The sequence below is a fragment of the Convolutriloba macropyga genome, chromosome 2 (assembly GCF_964194025.1).
Source record: "Convolutriloba macropyga chromosome 2, txConMacr16.3, whole genome shotgun sequence".
NCBI lineage: Eukaryota > Metazoa > Xenacoelomorpha > Acoela > Convolutidae > Convolutriloba > Convolutriloba macropyga.
The window spans coordinates 15,474,692-15,498,416 of record NC_134469.1 but is presented as its reverse complement, the minus strand read 5'-3'; the positions used below and the strand labels follow the sequence as shown (position 1 = coordinate 15,498,416).

Here is a 23,725-nt window from a genome sequence, read left to right as displayed (position 1 = left end):
TTTGAAATTTTTTCCGAATTTTTGTATTTATGAGTTTCTTATCTGTCATTTCTAATCCTTTATGAGCATAAACGACCAATTCATGAGCATATTGGGCCTGCTTGCGGATTTCTACCAGTTGGAGGTAACAAGCATAATTTCCTTTAAACACTTGAACAAAAGTTGTGTTAAACACTTAAAACCTCAATTTGTAGCAAAGTTTAAATAGTTTTTCTAATTTTTTATATTTCTGAAAGTTTTTGATCTCAACCTCTACTTTTGTCTAACATGTAGGGGAACGTTAAAGGAAGTCCTTAAAGGCTCTTATTTTAAAAATTTGAGGAACATGAGATCTCAGTAAGTTGTACGTTTGGGGATTTTAACTCTTTACATTGAAATGCAAAATTTTAATAACTTTGTGAACTGAGAAACAGATTTAATAACTTTGTGAACTGAGAAACAGATTTTTTCATATTTCAAAAGCACTCTTTGCTTTCGAAATGAGGACGCTCACATTAGTTAATCTATCTGGTTTAATATATCTGGTTTTTTAGTTAATCTATCTGGTTTTTCATTATTGGAAAAGATTAGTTCGAAGAGCTATTTAAAAAAATGGATACAATTAAATAAGAGATTTTCATCTTTTCTTTTCAATAATGAAGTTGGTTGCTTTTGTGTTCATACCATCTAACCATCTATAAACGATGATGAGTACGAGTTTAGAGATGAGTACTTTTTTCTGCTTTCAGTTTTACAATTTCAAAGGTAATTTTTTGCGATGTTGAGAGATCTAAATGGACTCAAGTCTTCTATTTTCCAAAATATCTGTTCGATGCAGAGAAACCATTTACTTTACAATAGTTTTCAATGAGGTTGATAAATTTTTAACTGAAATTTGAGAAAAAAAAACAAAATAATTGATTTTTTGGTCAAATAGTTAAAATCGTTAATGTTTGGGCTTCGAACTGTAAACAATTACTCTTGAGAATCAAAAATCCTTTTAGCCTAATAAAACTTACTACAAAATTGTGTTGCTTTGATTTTTGTGACAAATTAATTGCTCTCAAACGAATTTTGTAGCAATTATATTATTCCTGTCGGTCATTTTTATGCAATTTTTTGCTTGACCAATTTTTCATCTGACCCATTTAACTTTTTGTCCTGACAAACGGGATAAACAGGTGGCTGCCAGCGGGCATTAAGTGCTCTTAGAGCCTTTTCAGCTCTGTTCCAGCTCAAACTGTTTTCGAGACACTTATGGTGTGAAAAGCGGTTCTTGGAGGTTGAAGACCCGCCCTGTTGCCCCCATCCAATCCAGCCCCTCCCGACCAACGTGGCTTGCCACTGACGAACAACCGCCCGCTAAAAACAAGAAAATTTGTACTAATTCTCACATTTTTTCAAGCTTTTGGGGATTTTTGTCATGTTTTATCAGCCCATTGTGACAAAGATCCTCCTGTAGGGTTTGATAATAGGTTACTGCATAGTTTCTAGTGGTAATGGAATAGTTTCGAGTTTTTAACATGAATTTTTGCATTTTTTTTTTGACAAAAGTGCAATTTTTTCAATTTTTTGACATTAGATTTTCCTTATTCAAGAGTTTGCAGACCCAAGGGCCAGAAAACCTCCTTAGTGGTTTGATATTAAGTTACTGCCAACTTTTTTGGCCATGGAATAGTATTCAACTTTTTAGTATCACAAATTTTAGCATTTTTTTGATAACTCTTATTTTTTTTTGTATTTTGGTCGTTTTTTGGGTTCAGCCTCAAGAGCCAAGAAAGTTTGATAGTAGGTTACTGCATAGTATCTAGATGTAACGGAAAGTCGTTCAAGATTTTAACATCGCGAATTTTTGAACTTTTCTGACCTGACAAAACTTGAAATTTTTTTCCCTTTTTTTTATTTTTATAGTCATTGTTGAGGTTTTTTGAGCCTCAGGAGTTAGAAAACCTCCATCGGGTTTGGATAATAAATTATTGGAAAGTTGTTTTTGGCCATGTATTAGTTTTCAACTTTTTGATAGCATAAATTTTTTATCAGCATTTTTTTAATAAAACTTGCATTTTTTCAAGTTTGAAATTTTTTGTCTCTTTCTAGGTTTCCCCCGACTCCAGAGCTTAGATGTAATGGAATGTTTTTCAAGATTATATTATCAGGAACTATGACAATTTTTAAAAAAAATTATTTGCAATTTTTTAAAGTTTTGAGTTTTTTGCCGGCAGCAGGGGACCTGGGACCTTTTCCAAGGCTTAATTATAAGCTGCTGCATAGGTTCTTGAGTTAATGGAATGGTTATCAAATATTTAAAAATTCGAGTTAAAGCAATTTTTTCAAATTTTGGAGAAACTATTATCGTGTTCCAAGTCTATGGGTCTTTGAGCCAGTGAAGCTATTTATGGTTTGAAACAGGAAAAGTAGATAGTCTCTTGAGACAATGAAATGGTTTTTGCGATGGGTTTATTTGACCGAAATCCACAGAAAAAAGAACGGTTTTGAACATTTTTTTGCTGAGAAATCTGGAATCTTTTTTAAGTTTTGCCTTTTTTGAGTTTCTTTATTAAATACTAACAAGGCTAGAAATCTTAGAAGTGGAGAGGAAATCCCATCATGGAAAGTGTTCCTAGCTCTCTCTCTCTCTCTCTTTGTCGGTTGGGTGGTTTCTTTCCTTCTCTTTCTCGTCCACGTTTTCTCTCTCTCTCTCGCACTCTGCCCTTTTTGTTGATGTTGCACTTCAGCTGCTGGTATGTTGCGTAATGTCATCACCTATTATCCTCAATAACTATGAGTTATAATAGAAATGGTTTATCATAAATGACTTGACGAGCACTTTTTAGGAAGTCGTTTTTATTTGCTCTCAAAAGCAGTTTAGCAAATATATTTATCCGTCTTTCTCTTTTATACAATTTTTTGCTTGATCGATTTTTGTCTGACCCATTTGACTTCGTTCTCAGAAACGGGATAAAGAGGTAGCGTCAAGTGGGCAGTAAGTTCTCTTAGAGCCTTTCAGCCCACTAGCCTCCAAGTATGCGATTCACAGAAACTGTTTTGAAGACTTATACTTATGGTCTGAAGGGCGGTTCTTAGAAAATGATCCCGCAACCCCACCAATTGCCCCAACATCAGTCCCCCCAGTCCACTTTTGAACCCCCGCTGCGCTCACCTCACGCCCCTTCAATTAAGCTAAAGCTAGCCTCACTAAACCGTGGCTAGCTACTGACGAAACCAACCGGTCACCGGTCGTTTGAGAGCAATTCGCCCGACGTTAGTCGGTTATGTTTTCAATACAGGTGCTGTCGATCTTCGGTCCCTTAGGCCATTTGATTCGCAAGAATTTTCAAGTTTTTGACTATACTCCTGGGCGTAATCCCTCGCAATCAGGTCCCCTGCTTTCGATTTTAACCCTTATAATTGAGACTTTAATTAAATTAACTGAGGATTTGCGCAATTTCTAATTTTCTGATCCTAAAAATCGGGCACTTAGATGTATGATGTGTTTTAGCCAGACAGACAGACACTGATGTTCTCTGCAACGTGGCCCAAGGAGGTCCACAATCTGGCAGCCTCCTTCATGTCTGACTACTCGAAGATCAACGTTGGGGCTCTAGATCTGCACGCCAATCACAACATCATACAGGTTTACCAAGTCTTCCTTACTCCCTACACAAGTTCAACAATTCTTTATACCCTATCACGTTTTTATGATTGTGATGTATTAGAGATATCAAGTTAACGAACTGGTGCAGTTTTCTGTCAAGCTACTGCCGATTTGAGAATATATGAACGTAAAAGTGACTGACTCGCTAAAAGTCACTGAGCTTTAAAAGTCGCCAAAAGTCACAGCTGTAAATGTGACTGACTGCATTTAGGCGGTATGTACTTAATTACAAATATATATGAATCATAAACTGTTATATGGGTATCTCATATTGTACAGGTGGTGGATGTTTGTGAGGAATATCAGAAAGAGGGCAAGCTGATCAGACTGTTGGAAGAGATCATGAGGAGTCACGAGAACAAAACGATCATCTTCACTGAGACGAAGAGAAAGGCGGACGACTTAACAGGGGCTATGAGACGTGACGGTTGGCCGTCTCTGTGTATTCATGGTGACAAAAAACAAGCTGAACGAGAATGGGTATTAGAAGGTAATGACTGTCATAACATGGGCTTGAAGTTTTCTTTAAAATTGTGAATTTATCGATGTGAACCTTATTTAATTCTCAACTACCAGGACTTATATTTGATTTGTGAAAACATCGTCTCAGATTGGACTTATAATTGGAATTGGAGTCAGTTAAATAAAATTATCAAGTTAATAACGTCATTAATTGCTCTCAAACGAAGTTTGTAGCAATTATATTAGTCCTGTCGGTCTTTTTTTAATGCGATTTTTCGCTTGACCAATTTTTCGTCTGACGCTTTTGACTTTTCGTCCTCAAAAACGGGATAAACAGGTAGCGCCCAGCGGGCATTATGTGCTCTTAGAGCCTTTCAGGTCTGTTTCAGCTCAAACTGTCTTGGAGACTTATACTTATACTTATGGTGTGAGGGGCGGTTCTTGGAGGTTGACACCCCCCCCCTTTGTTGACCCCCCACCCCCACTATTGGCTCCACCCCCCCCCACCGCGCTTTTGCCCCCCCCCCCCACCCAGTGCTGCCCCCATCAGCCCCCGGTGCACCCCCCCTGGCTAGCTACTGACCCAGCCAACCGCTCGCCGGTCGTTTGAGAGCAATTCGCCCGACGTTAGTCGGTTATGTTTGTCAGTTGTATGCTTGTGTTTCAGATTTCAAAGCCGGACGGACTCCAATTCTTGTTGCTACTGATGTAGCTGCTCGTGGATTAGGTATGAAAAGCGCAAAGGGTCTAAGTCTTCTGCAATGCTCAATTTGAACCTCGGAATTTTTGAAAAATGCAACATTTCATTGGTTCTTATTTTTCAGGCAAATAGGTGCAGCGTAAGTGCTGCTACGCATCAGCATTGGGAAACGCATTAATGTGTGAAAAGAACACTGCGCTAACATGACGTTGAAACCGCGAGAGAGAATAAATGGCGGCGAGAACCAATGGAGTCTCTTCTAGATCAGAATGATGCCAATTGATTGATCATGTTTTAAATGGTGGTAATCGTAAGTTGAGCCTCTTTATATACGCAGATACTTATCATTGCATTGGGCTTCCTTTCTATTTTGTCCTCTATTTTTTATTCCTAAATTTTTCGCCTTAAGTATGTTGAACCCAGATAACAGACGTATTGAAGTGTTTGGGTTCTAACTCGAGCTCCGCGACTGCTGGAGTATTAATCAACTAGGTTTGTTTGACAGATTAATTTTTGAAGCCCTTTGGATGGTGAGTTGCGTATATACTATAGTATGCTGCTGTGAGGAGTTATTGAGAACTGAAGAATACACGCATTTGAGAAAAAAAGGGGCTACTTGAGTTTTATAAAAATGAGAAAACATTGTGAAAAAAATGGTCGAATTTTGTCAGCATTGCAACTTAACAAGCATTAAAATTTTCGATCGGCTGCTGAATCGACAATTATTGATTGCTCTCGGACGAAGTTTGAAGCAATTATTTGTGTCTTTTTTTATGCAAAGTTTTTGTTAGACCGTTTTGACTTTTCGAGAGACTTTTGCCCTTGACTTGTGTTTCGATTGATCAAAATTTCTCATTAAGTGGCTGAATTTAATTGGTGAGTTTACTTGTAAAAGTCAAATGAATGGTTGGCTGAAATTGGTGTCATCTTTTCACTTTGAATCACAATAGTGCTATATAATAACCTCTGATGACGTCATTTGAAGCACCTTAGTAAACTTCTTAGTCCCCCCTTTGTAGCAGGCTACAATAGATTTGAGCTCCCACTAGTCGTTCGAGAGCAATTCGTCCAACGGTATTCGGTTATGTTTAAATCGTCGCACCGGCAATAAAGTCGCCAGGCGAAGTAGAAAATACCAGTTTTCAATTCAAGTTATCACGAGACAGCTACTTATGCATTATAATGTTTAAGTGGTCTGGAATTATGTTTGTATTTATTGGATGTGGTCGGTTTTTTTATGCTGTGATTCTCTGTCTGTGACGATTTGGCTCTCCTCGATTGAAACTGGATAACGCAAAAGCATTAATGGGGCGTTGATTCGGCGTAAAATTTTTAAGAGCTTAAGTTGTAGGTGAGCTACGCTCCAAACTAAATCTTGCTATTTTAATTTAAATCATTTCTTAAAGCTGATGTGCCGATTATGGGTAAAACTGGAAAATGTGGAATCTTGTATCATTGAAAAGAATTTTGCGGATAATGTGCTACGTTGATGTTTAACCATACAAATTAAAATGCAAAGTATCCAGAGCTGAACATACTTGAAATCGTATCGCTCTGAGCCAGCTTTCTTTAAACTGTGAAAAAAGAAGGTTCACCAACTTGGTTACTGGAATTCTGACGAGTCAACGCTGCGTATTATCCGAAGTTCGCATGTCGGGTCGATAAGTCATTACGAATTACAGCGGACTGTAAAATCCTCAAGCGTCGTTAATTTTATTGACGCTTTCAGAAACAGCTCACGCTTCAATTTTCTAATGAATGCTGCAATATGTAATAGAGATTTTCAGCGTTAAAAATTTCAAAATGAAGGTACCCGAACTCTTGTAAGTCTGCAATTAATTCAGCCTTTAAAAGTTTAGCCTTCATCTTGATCTTTAATTTTACAATTTTGACCGTCTTTTATTGATGCACAGCAGCGAATTATTATAATAATGCCTTAAAATAGTCCATAAGATCTTAACACAATCAATAGCTAAAACATTTTTAAACTGTTCTGTTTTAATGATCGTGGATAAAAAAAAACATGGAGGCTGTTATGAGTTCACTTTTCTGCACGTTTTTCTGCACTTTGCTTTGGACACATTTTTTGAGTGACAAGATATAATTTTCTTATTTTGAGTTGAACTTCTTGCGCTTTCTGTGGAATCAGTTTGAACTGTCAAGTGGTCATTCAGAACCTTCAATTATTCGCTAGACAGGACAATTACAGCTAGTAAAACATTCGAAAGCTTTCAGTTAAGAACATAGACACAAGATGTTTGTTTTATCTGTGTTTTATTGAAGACGTTAGTGTAGTTTACTTAAAAATTCAATTTGAGCTGCAAGCGGTTTTCACAATGTTTCCAGGCAAAAAAAACGTATCAAAATTTGATATTTATTTTCTTTCTGATTATTGTGAAGATCCGAAGTTGTGGTCGATGGATGCGCGACTACTGCAATTTCGATCAACTCTGAAATGAAATGCGATTCACAAACCGTTGGATCTAAAATTTTGTTCTTGAGCTCACTTTGCTAGCTCATAATCATCATTAAATGCAAGTATTTGATCTGAAATGTGGAAAAAAGCAAACAAAAAACGCGTTGTCTTTGTTGTAGCAGCAGAACTAACTCCTTTAACTTAGTTTGTTCTGTTCAAAACTATTGTTCATGTTGTGTTTTTGGTGGGGCTCAGCAAGTGCACTGTTATGAAAATTGTCCAGTGCAGACTTCAGATATCTGCCCAAATTGACCGTATTGTGTTTGCAGCTCGATATACTTCGATTAACGCGAAGTGAGGAATATTTTTTGATAGTCTATTTTGTATTAAATTTCTAATTTCAGCGGATCTTGCTCTAGTTGCAGAAAATCTAAGCAATTAATTTTGAATTTGTGTAACTGCGGATTTTCAACGAGCAGTCGAGCGCATTTGGCATTACCTTTGACACGCCTTAAAACTATTTTCCTCCTATCTAGATACTTTGCTGTGTCTCTATCCGGCAGTAGGAAGCGAGATAATTAAGTTGAGCAAAAGTGCCACTGCAAAATACTACTTGACAATTGCCAGAATACGGACGAAACCAGAGAATACCGCGATACATTTTTCACCGAATGTTGTAACCCGGTGAGTTTTGTTCAAAATTTGAGTCGAGAATTTCCAATGAAAATATAGATGTTTTCTATGAATAACCGCACTTTTATAGGAAAAGTGACCGAGTAGCCATTTGAAATGACTCTGATGTTGGTGTATTCGGTTTTCAATTGTAATATATCCTTCAGTCCACAGCAGAATCAAAAGGGGCTCTATTGCTAGGCTAAGATTATCGTAAAATTGTCTGTCCCTATACAAATGACAGTTAATATAACGTCCCTTACCAAACTATGTCGCTATCTCTCTCTTCGTCACAGTGTCATGTCGTAAGTGCAGTGTGTTTTAATTACTGTGCAAAGATTTCAGGTGCTAGTTAATATTCATTTGAGGTGATAAAAAACTAAACGGATGTTTGTTAGATATAAGTGACGTGAAGTATGTGGTCAACTTCGACTATCCTGGATCGAGTGAGGACTACGTGCACAGGATTGGCAGGACTGCTAGAAGTGGACAGTCGGGAACTGCCTACACCTTTTTTACATCCAAGAACTTCCACAAGGCAGCTGACTTGATCAAGGTGCTAGAAGAGGCCAACCAGACTGTGCCTCCCAACTTGCGTGCAGTTGAGAACTATCACAAGCCAGGAAGAGGCAAGTCACTCCCACTTTTCATATGCTTACTATGAGGTTGCGTTTTATTGTAAATTAGTAGATATTTCTTAAGGTTAGTAGGTAGAGATTAGAAAAAGCGGCTGCATTTAACTATTTAATATGCCCTTTATAGAAACGTCGTTTGAAGCTGTTGTTTCTAATGGCCCTTTTCATCCACGCTTCCGACACGTCACGAGCTCATTGAAGACTGCACTATGATTTTTATAGCTGCGAAGCTGTAAGCTGAGCGGAGCTATATGGCGGTGCTCTTGGTTTTTTACAATTCAAAGAATTTTAATTGTATTCGGGCGCTGTCTTTTTACAATTCAAAGAATTTGAATTGTATTGGGGCGCTGTCTTTGTTACGACTCGAAGAGGGGAGTATTGGAGAAGTCTTTTTAATTGCTCTCAAACGAAGTTTGTAGCAATTATATTAGTTCTGTCGGTCTATTTTATGCTATTTTTCGCTTGACCGATTTTTCGTCTGACGCTTTTGACTTTACGCCCTCAAAAACGGGATAAACAGGTAGCGCCCAGTGGGCATTAAGTGCTCTTAGAGCCTTTTAGCTCTGTTTCAGCTCAAAATGTTTTGGAGACTTATACTTATGGTGTGAAGGGCGGTTCTTAGAGGTTGAAGACACCCCCACTGTTGACCCCCCCCCCCACTATTGCCCCCACCGCCCCCCCCCACCACGCTGTTGCCCCCGCCCCCCACTGATGCCCCTCCCTTCCCATCAGCCCCCCGGTGCACCACTCATCCCCCGCCGCCGTGGCTACTAACGAACAACCGATCGCTAAAAACTCGCACTTTTTTACTAATTTTTAATAGCCGCCCTCATCTTCTCAGCCGGCGATTATAGCGCTCCTATTTTTTTTACTTCGTCGAACTTTTTTTTTGCTTTACCATTTTGCCGCTTTTTCAGCATTTTGCGTGAAATCTTTTTGACTTCTCTAGGCTAGTTTCTCTCTTCTCTCATTCTGCTAAAAGTGAATTTGAACATCAGTTGCTCAGCAAAGCAATTCAAAATGAACAGAGTCAGAATAAAAACTTAAAGTCAGAAATAGAAACGGGATAAACCCATAAAGCCCAATTTTAGATGCCCGCTATTTGAACGTCGTTCCTATAAGTATTAGTTACCATCTCTTATGCCTTTTGGTATTGATAGTAGCCCCTGTAGCCTTTCTCTAAGAACCAGAAGTATGTTCAACTACCAAATGCCATCAAAATAAATTGGACTTAAAAATGTTTTTGTACAAAAATCTTATTTTCGATATCTTCTATTCTTTCAATCCCAATCATGCTTACTGGAATCAACGGCGGCTATTTTCCGGCAATCTACCGGGTATGTTTACAATTTCTTTCAAGCTTTTTGACAATTTTTGTCATTTTTTGGGTATTTTTAGCCCCAGATGTCAATAACCCCACTCTAGGGTTTTATAATAGTTTACTGCATAGTTTCTAGTGGTAGTGGAATGGTTTTAACATTTTAACATCACAAATTTTAGCAATTTTTGACAAAACGTGCAAATTTTTTCAATTTTTTGGACATTTGTTTTTCTTTATCCTTGTCTTTTCAGACGCATGGGCCAGAAAACGTCTTTAAAGGTTTGATAATAAGTATTGAAAAAATGCATTTGCTACGGTTTAGCTTTCAATTTTTTAATATGACAAATTTATCAATTTTTTTGATGAAACTTGCATTTTTTTCAAATTTTTTAAAGTTTTTTTTCGGTTTTTAGGTGTCTCCTGCCTCAAGAGCCTAGAAACCTCATCATGGGTTTGAAAATAAGTTACAGTATAGTTGCTAAACGTACTGGAATGTTTTTCAAGTCTTAACATCACGAATTTTAGCATCTTTTTGACATAACGTGCAAATTTTCAATTTTTTAGACATTTATTTTTCATTATCCGCGTCTTTCCGGATGCAGGGACCAGAAAACGCCCTTAGGGGTTTGATAATAATTTACTGAAAAAATGTATTTGCTACGGATAAGCTTTCGATTTTTTCATATGACAAATTTTATCAATTTTTTTGATAAAACTTACATTTTTTTCAAAATTTTTAAAAATTTCGTGTCGGTTTTTAGGTTTTTTCAGCCTCAAAAGCCACATAAATTCCTCTAGTGTTTGATTATAGTTACTGCATAGCTTCTAGATGTAATGGAATGTTTTTCAAGATTTTAATATCAGGCATTTTTAAAAAATATTTGTATTGTTTTCAAGTTTTTGAATCCTTTTGAGTTCATCATTTTTTCCGGCACCAGGGTCATAGCGACCTCCTCGAGGCTTGATGATAAGCTGTTGAATAGTTTCTAGAGATAATGGAATGGTTTTCAATATTTTAAAGACTCCAGCTCTTAGCGCTTTTTTGATAAAATTTAATTTTTTCAAATTTTTCGAAAATTGTTATGTTCCAAGTTTATGGATCTTCTTGAGCCAGTGACACTATTTAAAGCTGGGAATAGGGATACTGGATAGTATCTTGAGACAATGAATTGGCTTTGAAGATTTTAATATCTTGATTTTTAGCAACATTTTTTGCTATTGTTTTCGAAATTTTTGAATAATTTTGTCCTTTTCTGAGTTTAACAATCATTAGTGGCCAAAGAATTTTTCGTCTTGCAGATGGGTTAATTCGCATAACTCAGGACAAAAAATAGGTCGGAACATTTAAACTGCAAAATCTGTAAGCTTTTTTAGTTTCGAAAAATTTTGCAAATTTTTTAAAATATCCGTTTTTTTATTTGGTTTACTTACTAACGAAGCTAGAAAACTAAGTTGCAGAGTCGAATCAAATTAAAGCTAGGCTCACTAAACCGTGGCTAGGTTTTGGCAAAGCCAACAGCTCGCCGGTCGTTTGAGAGCAATTGGCCCGACGTTAGTCGGTTATGTTTTTTTAATCAATTTTATTGGCGTGATTTTTGAAGTGGGAAATGAAACGCTTGAAAAAATTTGGAGTGATTTTGCTGCTGAACAAAAGTGAAGAGCGGAGCGAAAAGAGAGTGGTTTTTGTTCATACCGCTGTTTTTGTGAGAGCGAGAAATTGATGTGTGAAAAAATTTTCTCTAAGCGAGCGAAGTTTTTCTGTTCACGTGCGGCTTTTAAAAGAAGATTTTTTGATGGTTATGAGGCTTGATTATGGTATTGTTTTAGTTTTAGGCTTGTTTTGATAGGAAATGAAGGTTTCAAGTGGTTGATTTGAGTTTAATGTTAATTAGTGGTTTTTGATCAGTTTTGCTGATTTTTAGACGAAATTTAATGATTTTTTAACCTGTTTTTTTGTTTTACTGCTTTAAAAGGGATTTGAATAGAAGCCTGTTACTCAAGGAATGTTCGGATACCAATTGATTAAAGTTTTGTTGGTATAAATTATTTTCTTAGGAAAATTGAGAGAAAAATTGAGAAATTTTAAACCACATTTCTTATTTTTTTTTGCAGTTTTTCTTTTATATTAGGCAAGTTTTTTGACCTATTATGACTTCTCCATTTTTTAGAGCTTTTGCTTGCTCTAATTGCGAAGGAATTTTATTCGGCTTTATGTTTCCTTTTACTATAAAAAAGTTTTTATGGTATTTTTTTCTATTGTTTTTGAAAGCCGTTTCTATTCTTCCTTAATTTTTTATGGCATTTGTGGAGCTTTAGGGTTCACAATAGTTGTTCTAGTTGTTAAGCCATAAGTATGGGCAATTTTCTCCTTCGAGTCGTTTCCGGAATTCTTCCGGCTATGTTTTTTTAGGGCCTGTTCACACATTTTTTGTTTTTTGAAGTCAAATTGGAGTAGTGATTTTGGTCACGCCGAAGCAGGAAATGGAGTGAAAAAGCGAGTGGTTTTGCGGCGTGATCGTTTTTGCTCTAATATTAAAGTAGAGTGAGAAAACGGTGTTTGAACAAAAATTCGCTTTCTGGCTATTGTTTTTTTGTTCTCATGCGGCAATTTTACTTTGTTTTTTTTTACTGTTTTTCAATTTTTTTGGGTCAGATTTTTTTTCTAAATGGTGTTTTCAATCCCTTCATAGTACGTTTTTGGTCTAGTTATCTGTCTAGTCAATGAAAATTCTTTGAATTGTACGTCAGGACTTGTCCTGCTATGTTTTTTTGTTTCGTCCTCACGCTCTTTTTCGTTTTTTATTTTTTCACACAGCAAAGCTGAAAGTCAAATTTTCTGAATAACTTCTTCCTCTCACTAACGGTGTTTGCGCGCGTGACATCATTTCTCACTCTCGTTAGCAAAAGTTTTTTGCGTGATCAGATTTTGATTTTAAGTGACTTACCTTTCTCAATAAAATGGCTTTTGCACTTTAAAACTTAAGTTTAATTTGAGTTTGTTCAAATAAGGTCAAAGTGCAGTAGAGGTCCCTAATAAGAGGTTTCTGCGGGATGAATTTTTACAAGCTTTATCAATTTATCGCTGAATGTTTTTCACCAATTTTTTTGAGTGGCGTCGATTTTTGTTTCAATTTAGATCTGTCTCTGTTTCTATCTCTATTATACGGCACGCGGGTCTTTTCTTCTGCGGCTATTCCGCCAATCTGCCGGCTATGTTATGAAAGATGAAAGTGTAAATTGCGCATAATGTAAGCTTGAAGAAGAACTTGTATAATTTATTCCTATATATTAAACGCGTGGGCTCGAAAATGGGACAAAGTTTTTGAATGTTCAAAGGGACTATCGAAGTTCATGTTTAAGAGCCGCATTGAGAAGCATGGTTAAGCGAACATATTAAGAGAGGTCAATGATCTAAAGGGCTCAAATTAGATGGGTGAGAACCGAACTTGGACAAAAGACTGTTAGTCATGTCCAGTTACCACGAGGCTTTGAGGTGTTGAAAGGATACTCGCACAGAGGGAGGATTTACTATCCTGGGTACTAATTGCTCCCAAACGACGTTTGAAGTTTTTATTGTAAACGAGTGTGTTTTGCAAGGTTTTAGCTTTTCAGATTCTGCGCTATTCCAGAACACTTAGCTTTCATTTAAGTTTTTCTCGCTTTTTTGTTTGATTTTTGCGTGATCTCAAATGCTCTCAATCTGAAATATGTTTATTGACAAAAATAAAGGCGATTGTGAGAAAGTTCTGTTTGTGGTGTTTACAGCGTCGTTGGTAAGAAGGAGGACTGCTTTTCTGAGGGTCCTGGTTTCGAACCCGTGTCGGGTACCTTCCCTTTTGTAAACATGAAAATTTCAATCAACACAATGCCGCCTGGGGTTCGAGAGCAATTCTTGCAACGCGAGTCAGTTCATGTTCCTGTGTGTTTGGGGGATAAAAAATGCTAATTTTTTCTCTTTGTAGCAATTGTTCTTTCCAGTCTCTTGGTCTTTTCTTTGGTTTTTTAGTGCAATTTTCTGAACGGTGGTTTTTTGTAAATACCAATGGGATTTTCCCGTTAGTATTGTTGGCCCCAATTGAATTTCAGAGCAATGATTTTTCATACTTCCTTTTTTCTTTCTCTCCTCCCTTTCCTTCTCTCCTTCTATCCTTTTCTTTTCTTCCCTTATCTCTTCCTTTATTTCCTCTTTTGCTATTCTGTCTTTCTTACTTCTCGCTTTTTTCATCTTTCTTTCTTTCTCTCTCCCTTTATTTCCTTCTCTATTTTTCTCCTCTCAAAGTTAATGATCAAGAAAACCAGTTCAGCATATAGTCCCCCCAAGAAATAGCAGGCCAAAAGATTATACCAACAGCTTCAAAGGGACTGAATTGGAAAAATCAAACAGCTTTCTCTGTCCTCTATAGGATACCATTTGAGTTTTATTTATAGTGGTTGATTTGCGGTTCTATTACCATTATCCCTAAAATTGCTATGTAACTAAGTTTTGAGCAGTTTTAGTCGTATTGTTATTCTTCCTCCAATCATGCAACCTGGCGCATAAATGCATTTTTTACTTGATATGACTATAGTCGTCAATGGATTCAATTTTTGTCATTTCAAAAATGTTAACTTTGGTCACCTAATTGTTCCAAGCTCCAAATTTTTTCTGAGGGTTTTGGAAGTTAGCCTCGCTTTTTCGCTGAGTCAATTTTGGCCGATCGATATCTTTTTCGTAGTATTAAAAATGGTATCATCGAAAAGCTTTTCGATAAAGACTGAATCGATCCTTGAAAATACATCCTCAAATTTTTTCATTTCTCAGAAGAAGTTAATTCTAACATTTTCATGTACAAGTTCTAATATTTTCAAATGTTTGTTTTTATTTGTGTAAGGTGAGCTGTGTGTGAGTGTCTTTGTATGGTCTTCCATTGTCTCTCAGATTGTACTACACTTGCCTTTATAGAGTTTGTTCTTTTGAAAAAAGAAGGCATATTTTTTTGGTTCAAACAGTACAAGTAGTTTTCTCCAATGCATATAAGTTGCATTCGAAAATTCTCAACTGTTTCTCCGGCAGAATTTTTAAATTTTGTCTGCAACCTGAGGGGCATGTTGGAACATGCTGTGCTACGCACAGACTTGCGCGAGCCGTCTTGTTAGAATTTTGATAGTACATTAATTTTATTAGTAGTATATGATCTGGAATTTTAAAATTTATAAGAGTGAGTTGTAAGTTTTATGTAACTTCACTTCTAGATCATATATTATTACGAGCGCGTAGATCTTTAATATAGCGAAAGTTCAATTGTTCCAGAAATTTGAAGGGAAAAATTTTTTAACGATTACGTTATTGGGTTTGATACATTTACATGTTTAGTTACTCTGTTTATAGCAATTATAGTTCTGTGGTCAAGCAATTTATCGCTTGACCGATTTTTTGTCTGACCCATTTGACTTTTCGACCTCTATACAGGTTGCGCCAAGAGGGCATTAAGTGCTTTTAGAGCCTTTCAGCTCACTAGTCTCCAAGTATGCGATTCACAGAAACTGTTTTGGAGACGTTTAACCCCCCACTCCACCCCTGCCCCGCCCCCTCTTCGCCCCCTTCCCCAGCCCACACCCCGAAGTTCCCACCCCTGAACATCTTACCCCCATCAAACCCGCCGGTGCACCCCCTCCCGCTGCGCTCATCTAAACCGCTCACCTAGTCTCACTAAACAGTAGCTAGCTGGTGACGAAGCCAACCGCTCGCTGGTCGTTTGAGATTACTTCGCGCGACTTTAGTTGGTTATGTTTTGGGAATTATTTGTTAATTTGGGAATGCTTTGTTTTTTTCTGGGGCTGCCGAAAAAAATACTTATTTTTGACTGGGAATTCTGAGGAAGATTTAAATAGACTGATTCAGTATTGTTTTTCAGCGGTATGCTGGTTTGGTAATGGTTCAGTACTGAAATACACTGGGTGGTGACCCCGGGAGACTTAAATATTAAGCGTTATTTTAACGTACACTTGCCGATCTTGTTGGAGGAACTGCTATGCAACGGGTTTTTTTTTAAATTTTCAAATATTGAATTTCGTTATTATATAGAGTTTGAGACGCGTGGCTCAAATTTCCAAAAAGCGTATACTGTTAATTCAAAGTGCAACACTACTGAAAGCGTTCTTGCTTGATTAAATATGAGAACAGTGAGATAAAAAGCTTGTCGAAGATGCGGGTTCTAAGAATATTGGCGACAAAATAATATACATCTGACAAGCATTGAGCTGGCAAGAAGAAAATGAGAAATTTAGCCGACATTTTAATGCTAATCGGTCGAGAATTCTCATTTGGTGGTGAATCACTAGTGCTGTGGACCATTATCTTTGGTGTACTTTGGGGGGGGGGGGGGTGCAACCACGAATAGACCTTCGATACGATAGTTGAAAAACTGACGTATGTTTGCCCGTTTACAAAATTCCGCTTTAAAAGAATTAATTTATTTGATCATTTTAAGTGAACTGTCGGCTAAATTTTTTTATTTTTTTGGTTCTCGGCTAAACGTTCTGTCGGCCAATACGACCTCCACCGAAATGGGATCATAAGGGACCACAGGACCATAAGGAAAATTGAACTGCTACAACCTTTCGGTTTTAGATAGAGGAAGACGAGGAGGGGGCGACCGAGATTCGGACAGGCACAGGGGAGGAGACCGGGACAGAGGGGACCGACCTTCAACAATGAGTAAGTTACACTACGCTTGCTTTGATTTGCATTTTTACATTTTTCAAGTAGACTTGAAAGAATAAATCCAAACAGAAAAAACACCATTGGTAATAAAAGCGTTTTTAGGGAGACGTGAATTATTTCGAGTTTTTAATTGTAGATCGCAGTAACGCGTATGGTCGCGGAGGGGACTCGTCACGACGGGATGATCACCGGGCGCCTCCGCCACCAGCTCGTAAGTTTAATTTCATTTCAACAATCCACAAAGAATTACTGTTTTTAATTGCTCTTGAACGAAGTTCATAGCAAATATTGTAAACGTGTGTGTCCTTTTTTATGCAAAATTTTCGCTTGACAATTTTGAGTTTTCGAGTGACTTTTACGCCCTTGACGTTTTGCGTGATCTAAATTCACTCTCAATCACAATTTCAAGCAGCTGAACTCAATTGGCGGCAATTTAATACTAAAAGTCAAATAAAAAGTGCGCCGAAACTGGTGCCATTTTTACTTAAAATGTTAATAGTGGTATATGTTAACCTCTAATGTGGCTATTTGAAGCCCGCTATAGAACCTCTTAGTCCCATTTAGGCCCCCCTCCCCCCGACTGAAGCAGGCTGCAATTGATTAGAGCTCCCACTAGTCGTTCAAGAGCAATTCTTCCGACGTTTAGTCGGTTATGTTTATTAATAGCCGCCGTCAGCCTCTCAAACGAATATTATTTAGGCGCTCTCCGTTTTTTTACAATTCAAAGAATTTGAATTGGTTTGGGGCGCTACGACTCGAAGAGGAGTATTGGAGAAGTCCTTTTTTTTAAATCAATTTTATTGGAGTAAATTTTGAAGCGGGAAATGAAACACGTGCTTTTTTTTTGCTGAACGAAATGAAGAGTGGAGCGAAAAGAGTGGTTTTTGTGCATATCGCTGTTTTCTAAATAGCGAGAAATTGAGGTGAAAAAAAATTCTGTATGACAATAATTCTGTCTGAAGAACTTTTTCCAGTTTTTTATTTCAAGTTGTTTTTGAGAGCTGACATTGGTATTAAGCTTATTAGCTTTCAGTTTTGAAGATGAATTAAGTATAGTTTTAGAATGCAACTGAAACTGTACGCCAAATTAGAACACTTTTTGACACTGAAAAAAAACAAGACAAATTCTCAATTGATAGCTTCTATTTTTTTTCCTGATTCAATCCCGATGTTCAAGCGCGTCAACGGCGGCTATTTTCCGGCAACATGCCGGCTGTGTTTGCTTTTTGAATTGCCTTAAAAGATTTTCGTCTGGACCATTGTATAAATCGAATCTTGAGCTTAGATTAAATGATTTTTGTTAGTAAAATGTTTTAATCTAGGCACTTCGCAATGATGCTCAATAACTCATTTTTGAGTTGCCTATTTCTTAATTCAAGTGAGTAGTTCTTAATGAACATAAAGTAGCTTTTATAGACTATTTTTGAGCAGAATTGCTGTGATCTTTGGAAAAAGTTTATTGATTTTGAGTGTCCAATTTCCAGATCGACCGTCTGCTCCTCCTCAACGTCCAAGTGGACCACCCCCGTCTTCATCTGCACCCTCTGGTGGTGGCTATGGAGGATATGGTCGAAGCAGTGCCCCAGCGCCTCCACCGTCTGGACCACCTCCTGCGCATCGGGCACCCCCAATGGCAGCTGCGGGGGGCTATGGAGGACATCAGTCGTACAACCAACCGCCCCCTCCCCCTCCACAACATAGTCACTATAATGCAGCTCCACACAGTTTTCCCCCTCCACCATCCGGGGCCCACGGAGGGTACCATCAACCCCCTCCTCCTCCCAGATACCCGCCATCTTACGGAGGCTATTGAAAGAACAAAAACTGACAAATTGCAATATGTGAAGCTACACGATGAATTGATGTTTTAACATTGACGTTTTCTTCGAGTCGATAAGTATGATGCTTTGATGTTGATTTGAATGTGTTTTTAAAACCAGTATGATTATAAATCCTTTAGAAAACAATGTTGTATTTACGAGGAGTTAATGCTCTATGGTTTTCTAATGTCATTTCGTGTTTTGTTCCAGTTTATATCCTCAATAAATTTATGTTTAAGAAAATGTTTTTTAATCGTTTAAATGAGTTCTATCTAGAAAGTGATATAATGAAGTTTCAACGGGCATTTTTCTAGCCTATTATCAGGACTGACGCGGTCACTAGTGTGGTGCGGATTTGCTGCCATTGCCTCCTACTTGGGCTGAAATGGCCGTCAGATTGCATACTCTCGAAAGTTAATCGAAAGTGACTTAATCGGATGATGGAAGCCATAAAAACAGTAAGGAGACATTTTGAAAGTGGTCACGACGTTAACACTTACATAATGTCAGTAGACTTCCACGTTCAGTAAACTTCAAAATAAGTTGTCTAAACAAACTGCTGGTTACGCTAGGTTGTGCAATTTTGAGTTACTGAGTTTTAATCTCTAATCACTTTTTACTACCTATTTCAGAGGAACATTTTTTAAACAAAATTTGAAAAAAATTAGCCTTTTTTATGCTGTTTCAAAGTGCTCTCAGATAAAGTTTGAAGCAATTATTGTAAACTTGTGCAATAATTTTGCAACATTTTTGCTCAACTGTTTTAGTGCTTTTGTTCTAGAGCATTCTTTGACTTGAGTGACTTTTTTTCACCTTGATTTTAAGTTTGTGTGATCTAAGTTGCTCCCATTCTGAAAAAAAATTGCCGCTAATATAAAAGAGATAGTGAACGAATTAAATGTACTACAGCTTAGTGGATAAGATGTCAAACGGACGTCCTCGAGGTCCTGGGTTCGATTGTATTGGGGGTAATTTTTTGTATCCATAAAAAGATTTTTTGTGGGTTTACGTTCACGTGCTATCAACTGTTATAGCAATTATTTACATACTGTTGGTGTTTAAGAGATACTTCAACAGGTTGAATTTTGTGAAGCCTGTACATGCTGGTAAAGTCCGCGGGTATTAAGTCACTAGCCGAAGCGCATTGAGCTCTTTTCAAGTCGAGGGGAACCTAAGTTGTTCAGCTTTTTTCAGTCTCACTAGTCTTAGTATGCGCTGCACCAAAACTGTTGAGGCAAAATTAATGGCGTGAAGGGGAGTTTCTTAGATTCTGACCCCTACCCCACACAGCGTTCATCCCTACCCAACCTCCCATGTCCTCCCTCTTTCGCAACTAATTTCACGCGTAAATCTCACGCATACTCTAGCCTTCTGCTAGCTAATAAATCTAACCACTGGCCAGGCTTTTGAGAGCGAAAAGCCCAACATTTGTCAGTTATTTTTAATTAATATCCTAGCAAATTATGAGATAAAACTTTTGAAATAAAAATGTGTTTAAAATCGCAAATGAATGCCGTTTTTGGATGCAAGTTGTTATATGCGGTCAACTTTGAGCGAATTATAGACTTTTCAACGATAGCGTGAATATTATTTGAAAAGAAAGCAGTGCGGTTAACCTAATTGGGACGGCTATAAACAAAGGCACAATCGACTTTTGTTTTAGAGCAATTCACAGGACGGTGTTGGAATGTTTGGGTCGCCTTTTTGGAGAAATAAATGAACTGTAATACTTGTGGCTAACATTGGTCAACTCTCCAACAATTTCGGCCCTTAAAAAATGAAAGCAGGTTTTTCACAGAAGAAAATCGGTTGGAAAGTAGATCGAATTAAGTTTGGATAGTAGATCTCTAGGAAAACGTTTCATGACTCCATGCAAAATACTTTTTCGTTGCGTTTGTATTGTAAAAACTGATTTGCGTTCATTGTTTGACAAATACTTTCAGTTTCCAAATACATATGTAAAACAATCACACATCTTAGACATCAATGTGGAACGACTCGAATAAAGAACGCAAAGCAAACGATGGGGCTGTTATTGGCCTTCTCTTGGTTTGTACAATCCAAAGCATTTAGATTTTATTGGTGTGCAGTCTTTTTTAATATCCGCTCAGCAATAGCTGGGGCAATTATTGACTTTCTCTTGGTTTTTTACAATTCAAATAATTCGAATTGTATTGGGGCGCTGTTTTAAGATCTGTTCACACATTTTCATGATTTTTGTAGTCAAATTCTTTGGAACTGAACTTTGAGGAAGAATTTTATGATTCCTCGGAACAGTCGAAAGATCTTTCATCGTCGCCTATATCGTATTTGACATTTTCTTTCCGCACTATGACGGCATAGGAGTGATTCGTTTTTCTACTTCAGAAACGCTTTGATGATTTAGTGAAGCGTAGACTGTCAATTATTTCATCATAGAACTGATTAAGTGCTTTATCTTTATTTAATCGCTAAATTTTTCCTATTCTTAGATCATTATTTACCCCAAGTTACGAATTAGAGTATCCAAAATTAGCCTTTGATTTGTAGAACCTCGTTTTAGTTTACAATTCCGAATCATTTTCATCCATGTCAAGCGAAATACTGCAGCAAGTTTAGATGACAAGTGCTTTCGTTCGAAGAAGGGCAAGAAATCGGCTATAACCTGATGGTTATAGAGAGCTTATAAATTATCCTGTCATGAAAATGGCGTTCGGACAAAGTATTAAATACCAATATACCCAATGCAAAAAAATAGCCAAAACATAACAAACGCATATTTGAAAGGAGCAAATTTAGAAAAATTTTCTAAGATTAATTGGGTACGTGAAACGTTCCTTGTGGAATTTTCCTGCCCTTTTATGTGTACAACTCAAAGACTCGGTGGTACAAAATTGAACATTTTTAAACAAAATTTGAAAAAAATTAGCCTTTTTCGTGCTGTTTTAAACTGCTCTCAGATGAAGTTTGAAGCAATTATTGTAAACTTGTGCAATAATTTTGCAACATTTTTGCTCAACTGTTTTAGTGCTTTTGTTCTAGAGCATTCTTTGACTTGAGTGATTTTTTCACCTTGATTTTAAGTTTGTGTGATCTAAGTTGCTCTCATTCTGAAAAAAAATTTGCCGCTAATATAAAAGAGATAGTGAACGAATTAAATGTACTACAGCTTAGTGGATAAGATGTCAAACTGACGTCCTCGAGGTCCTGGGTTCAATTGTATTGGGGGTAATTTTTTGTACCCATAAAAAGTTTTTTTGTGGGTTTACGTTCAGGTGCTATCAACTGTTATAGCAATTATTTACATACTGTTGGTGTTTAAGAGATACTTCAACAGGTTGAATTTTGTGAAGCCTGTACATGCTGGTAAAGTCCGCGGGTATAAAGTCCCTAGCCGAAGCGCATTGAGTTCTTTTCAGGTTGAGAGGAACCTAAGTTGTTCAGCTGTTTTCAGTCTCACTAGTCTCAGCATGCGCTGCACCAAAACTATTGAGGTAAAATTCATGGCGTGAAGGGGAGTTTCTTAGATTCCGACCCCTACCCCACACAGCGTTCATCCCTACCCAACCTCCCATGTCCTCCCTCTTTCGCAACTAATTTCACGCGTAAATCTCCCACGCATACGCTAGCCTTTTGCTAGCTAATAAATCTAACCACTGACCAGGCTTTTGAGAGCGAAAAGCCCAACATTTGTCAGTTATTTTTGATTAATATCCTAGCAAATTATGAGATAAAACTTTTGAAATAAAAATGTGTTTAAAATCGCAAATGAATGCCGTTTTTGGATGCAAGTTGTTATATGCGGTCAACTTTGAGTGAATTATAGACTTTTCAACGATAGCGTGAATATTATTTGAAATGAAAGCAGTGCGGTTAACCTAATTGGGATGGCTATAAACAAAAGCAATATCGACTATTTTTAGAGCAATTCACAGGACGGTATTGCAATGTTTGGGCCGCTTTTTTTTTAAGAATTAAATGAACTGTAATACTTGTGGCTAACATTGGTCAACTCTCCAACGATTTCGGCCTTTAAAAAATGAAAGCAGATTTTTCACAGAAGAAAATTGGTTTGAAAGTAGATCGAATCCGGTTTGGATAGTAGATTTCTAGTAAAACGTTTCATGACGCCATGCAAAATACTTTTCCGTTGCGTTTGTATTGTAAAAACTGATTTGCTTTCATTGTTTGACAAATACTTTCCGTTTCCAAATACATTGTAAAACAATCACATATCTTAGACGTCAATGTGGAACAACTCGAATAAAGAACGAAGTTAGATACAAGCTCTTTCCAACGGCTGCAAGGCAAAGCAAAAGATGGGGCTGTTTTTGGCCTTCTCTTGGTTTGTACAATCCAAAGCATTTAGATTTTATTGGTGTGCTGACTTTTTTAATATCCTCTCAGCAATAGCTGGGGCTATTATGGACTTTCTCTTGGTTTTTTACAATTCAAATAATTCGAATTGTATTGGAGCGCTGTTTTAAGATTTGTCACACATTTTTATGATTTTTGTAGTCAAATTCTTTGGAACTGAACTTTGAGGAAGAATTTTATAGCTGGGGCTATTATGGACTTTCTCTTGGTTTTTTACAATTCAAATAATTCTAATTGTATTGGGGCGCTGTTTTAAGATTTGTCACACATTTTTATGATTTTTGAAGTCAAATTGGAGTCGTGATTTTGGTCACGCCGAAACAGGAAGTGGAGCAAAAAAACGAGTGATTTTGCGGCGTAAAAGTTTTTCACTCTAAGTTTAAAGTAGAGTGAGAAAGTGGTGTCTGAACAAAAAGTCGATTTCTCGCTATTGGTTTTGTTCACATGAGGCAATTTCACTTTGATTTTTACTGTTTTTTTCGATTTTTTGGATTGGACTTTCTTAATGGTTCCCCCATTTCAGTCATAATTCAATTTAGGTCTAGTTTTTTTATTGAACCAAATGTCCACTTCTCGCTAGTGGTTTTTGTTCACATTCGTCAATTCGACATTGATTTTCTTTTTTTTCTTTTTTAACTAATTTTTGAGAAACGTTTTTCCCAATTCACTCATAGTCCGTTCTAGGTCTACTTTTTTGTTTAGTCAATGAAATTTCTTTGAATTGTACGTTAGGACTTGTCCTGCTATATTTATCATTTCGTCGTCTTATTTTTGTTACTACCTCATTACGTCACAACCACGTTCATGCAATTTCAATTGAATTGCGTGCGTGATGTCAATTTTCGTTCTCAGTGGAGCGAGTTTTTTTGTTCATTTGCGTGATTAAGTTTTTCACACGTGACTTCCCTCGCTCTCAAAAATTACTTCACTTTGAAATTGTCTTTTATTTACTTTAATTCAGAGAGATAAGGTCTAGTGAATGTGTGTCACTCTAATTGAAGGTTAT

At 37.1% G+C, this 23,725-nt stretch overlaps 1 protein-coding gene across 2 annotated transcripts in view; it reads left to right on the top strand.

Annotated features, from left to right (window-relative positions):
• Nucleotides 1-18,606, top strand: part of LOC142357168 (uncharacterized) — a 288,587-nt gene extending 269,981 nt beyond the window's left edge. Inside the window, exons 8-14 of one of the 2 annotated variants that reach the window (XM_075408849.1) lie at nt 3,479-3,613; nt 3,914-4,124; nt 4,764-4,823; nt 8,283-8,513; nt 16,451-16,537; nt 16,680-16,754; nt 18,028-18,606. In XM_075408849.1, coding sequence (XP_075264964.1) covers nt 3,479-3,613; nt 3,914-4,124; nt 4,764-4,823; nt 8,283-8,513; nt 16,451-16,537; nt 16,680-16,754; nt 18,028-18,356 — 1,128 coding nt within the window. In that variant the 3' untranslated portion in view covers nt 18,357-18,606. The remainder of the gene's footprint in view (nt 1-3,478; nt 3,614-3,913; nt 4,125-4,763; nt 4,824-8,282; nt 8,514-16,450; nt 16,538-16,679; nt 16,755-18,027) is intronic. The other variant, XM_075408854.1, reaches the window with a different exon arrangement.
• The last annotated feature ends 5,119 nt before the right edge of the window (nt 18,607-23,725 follow it).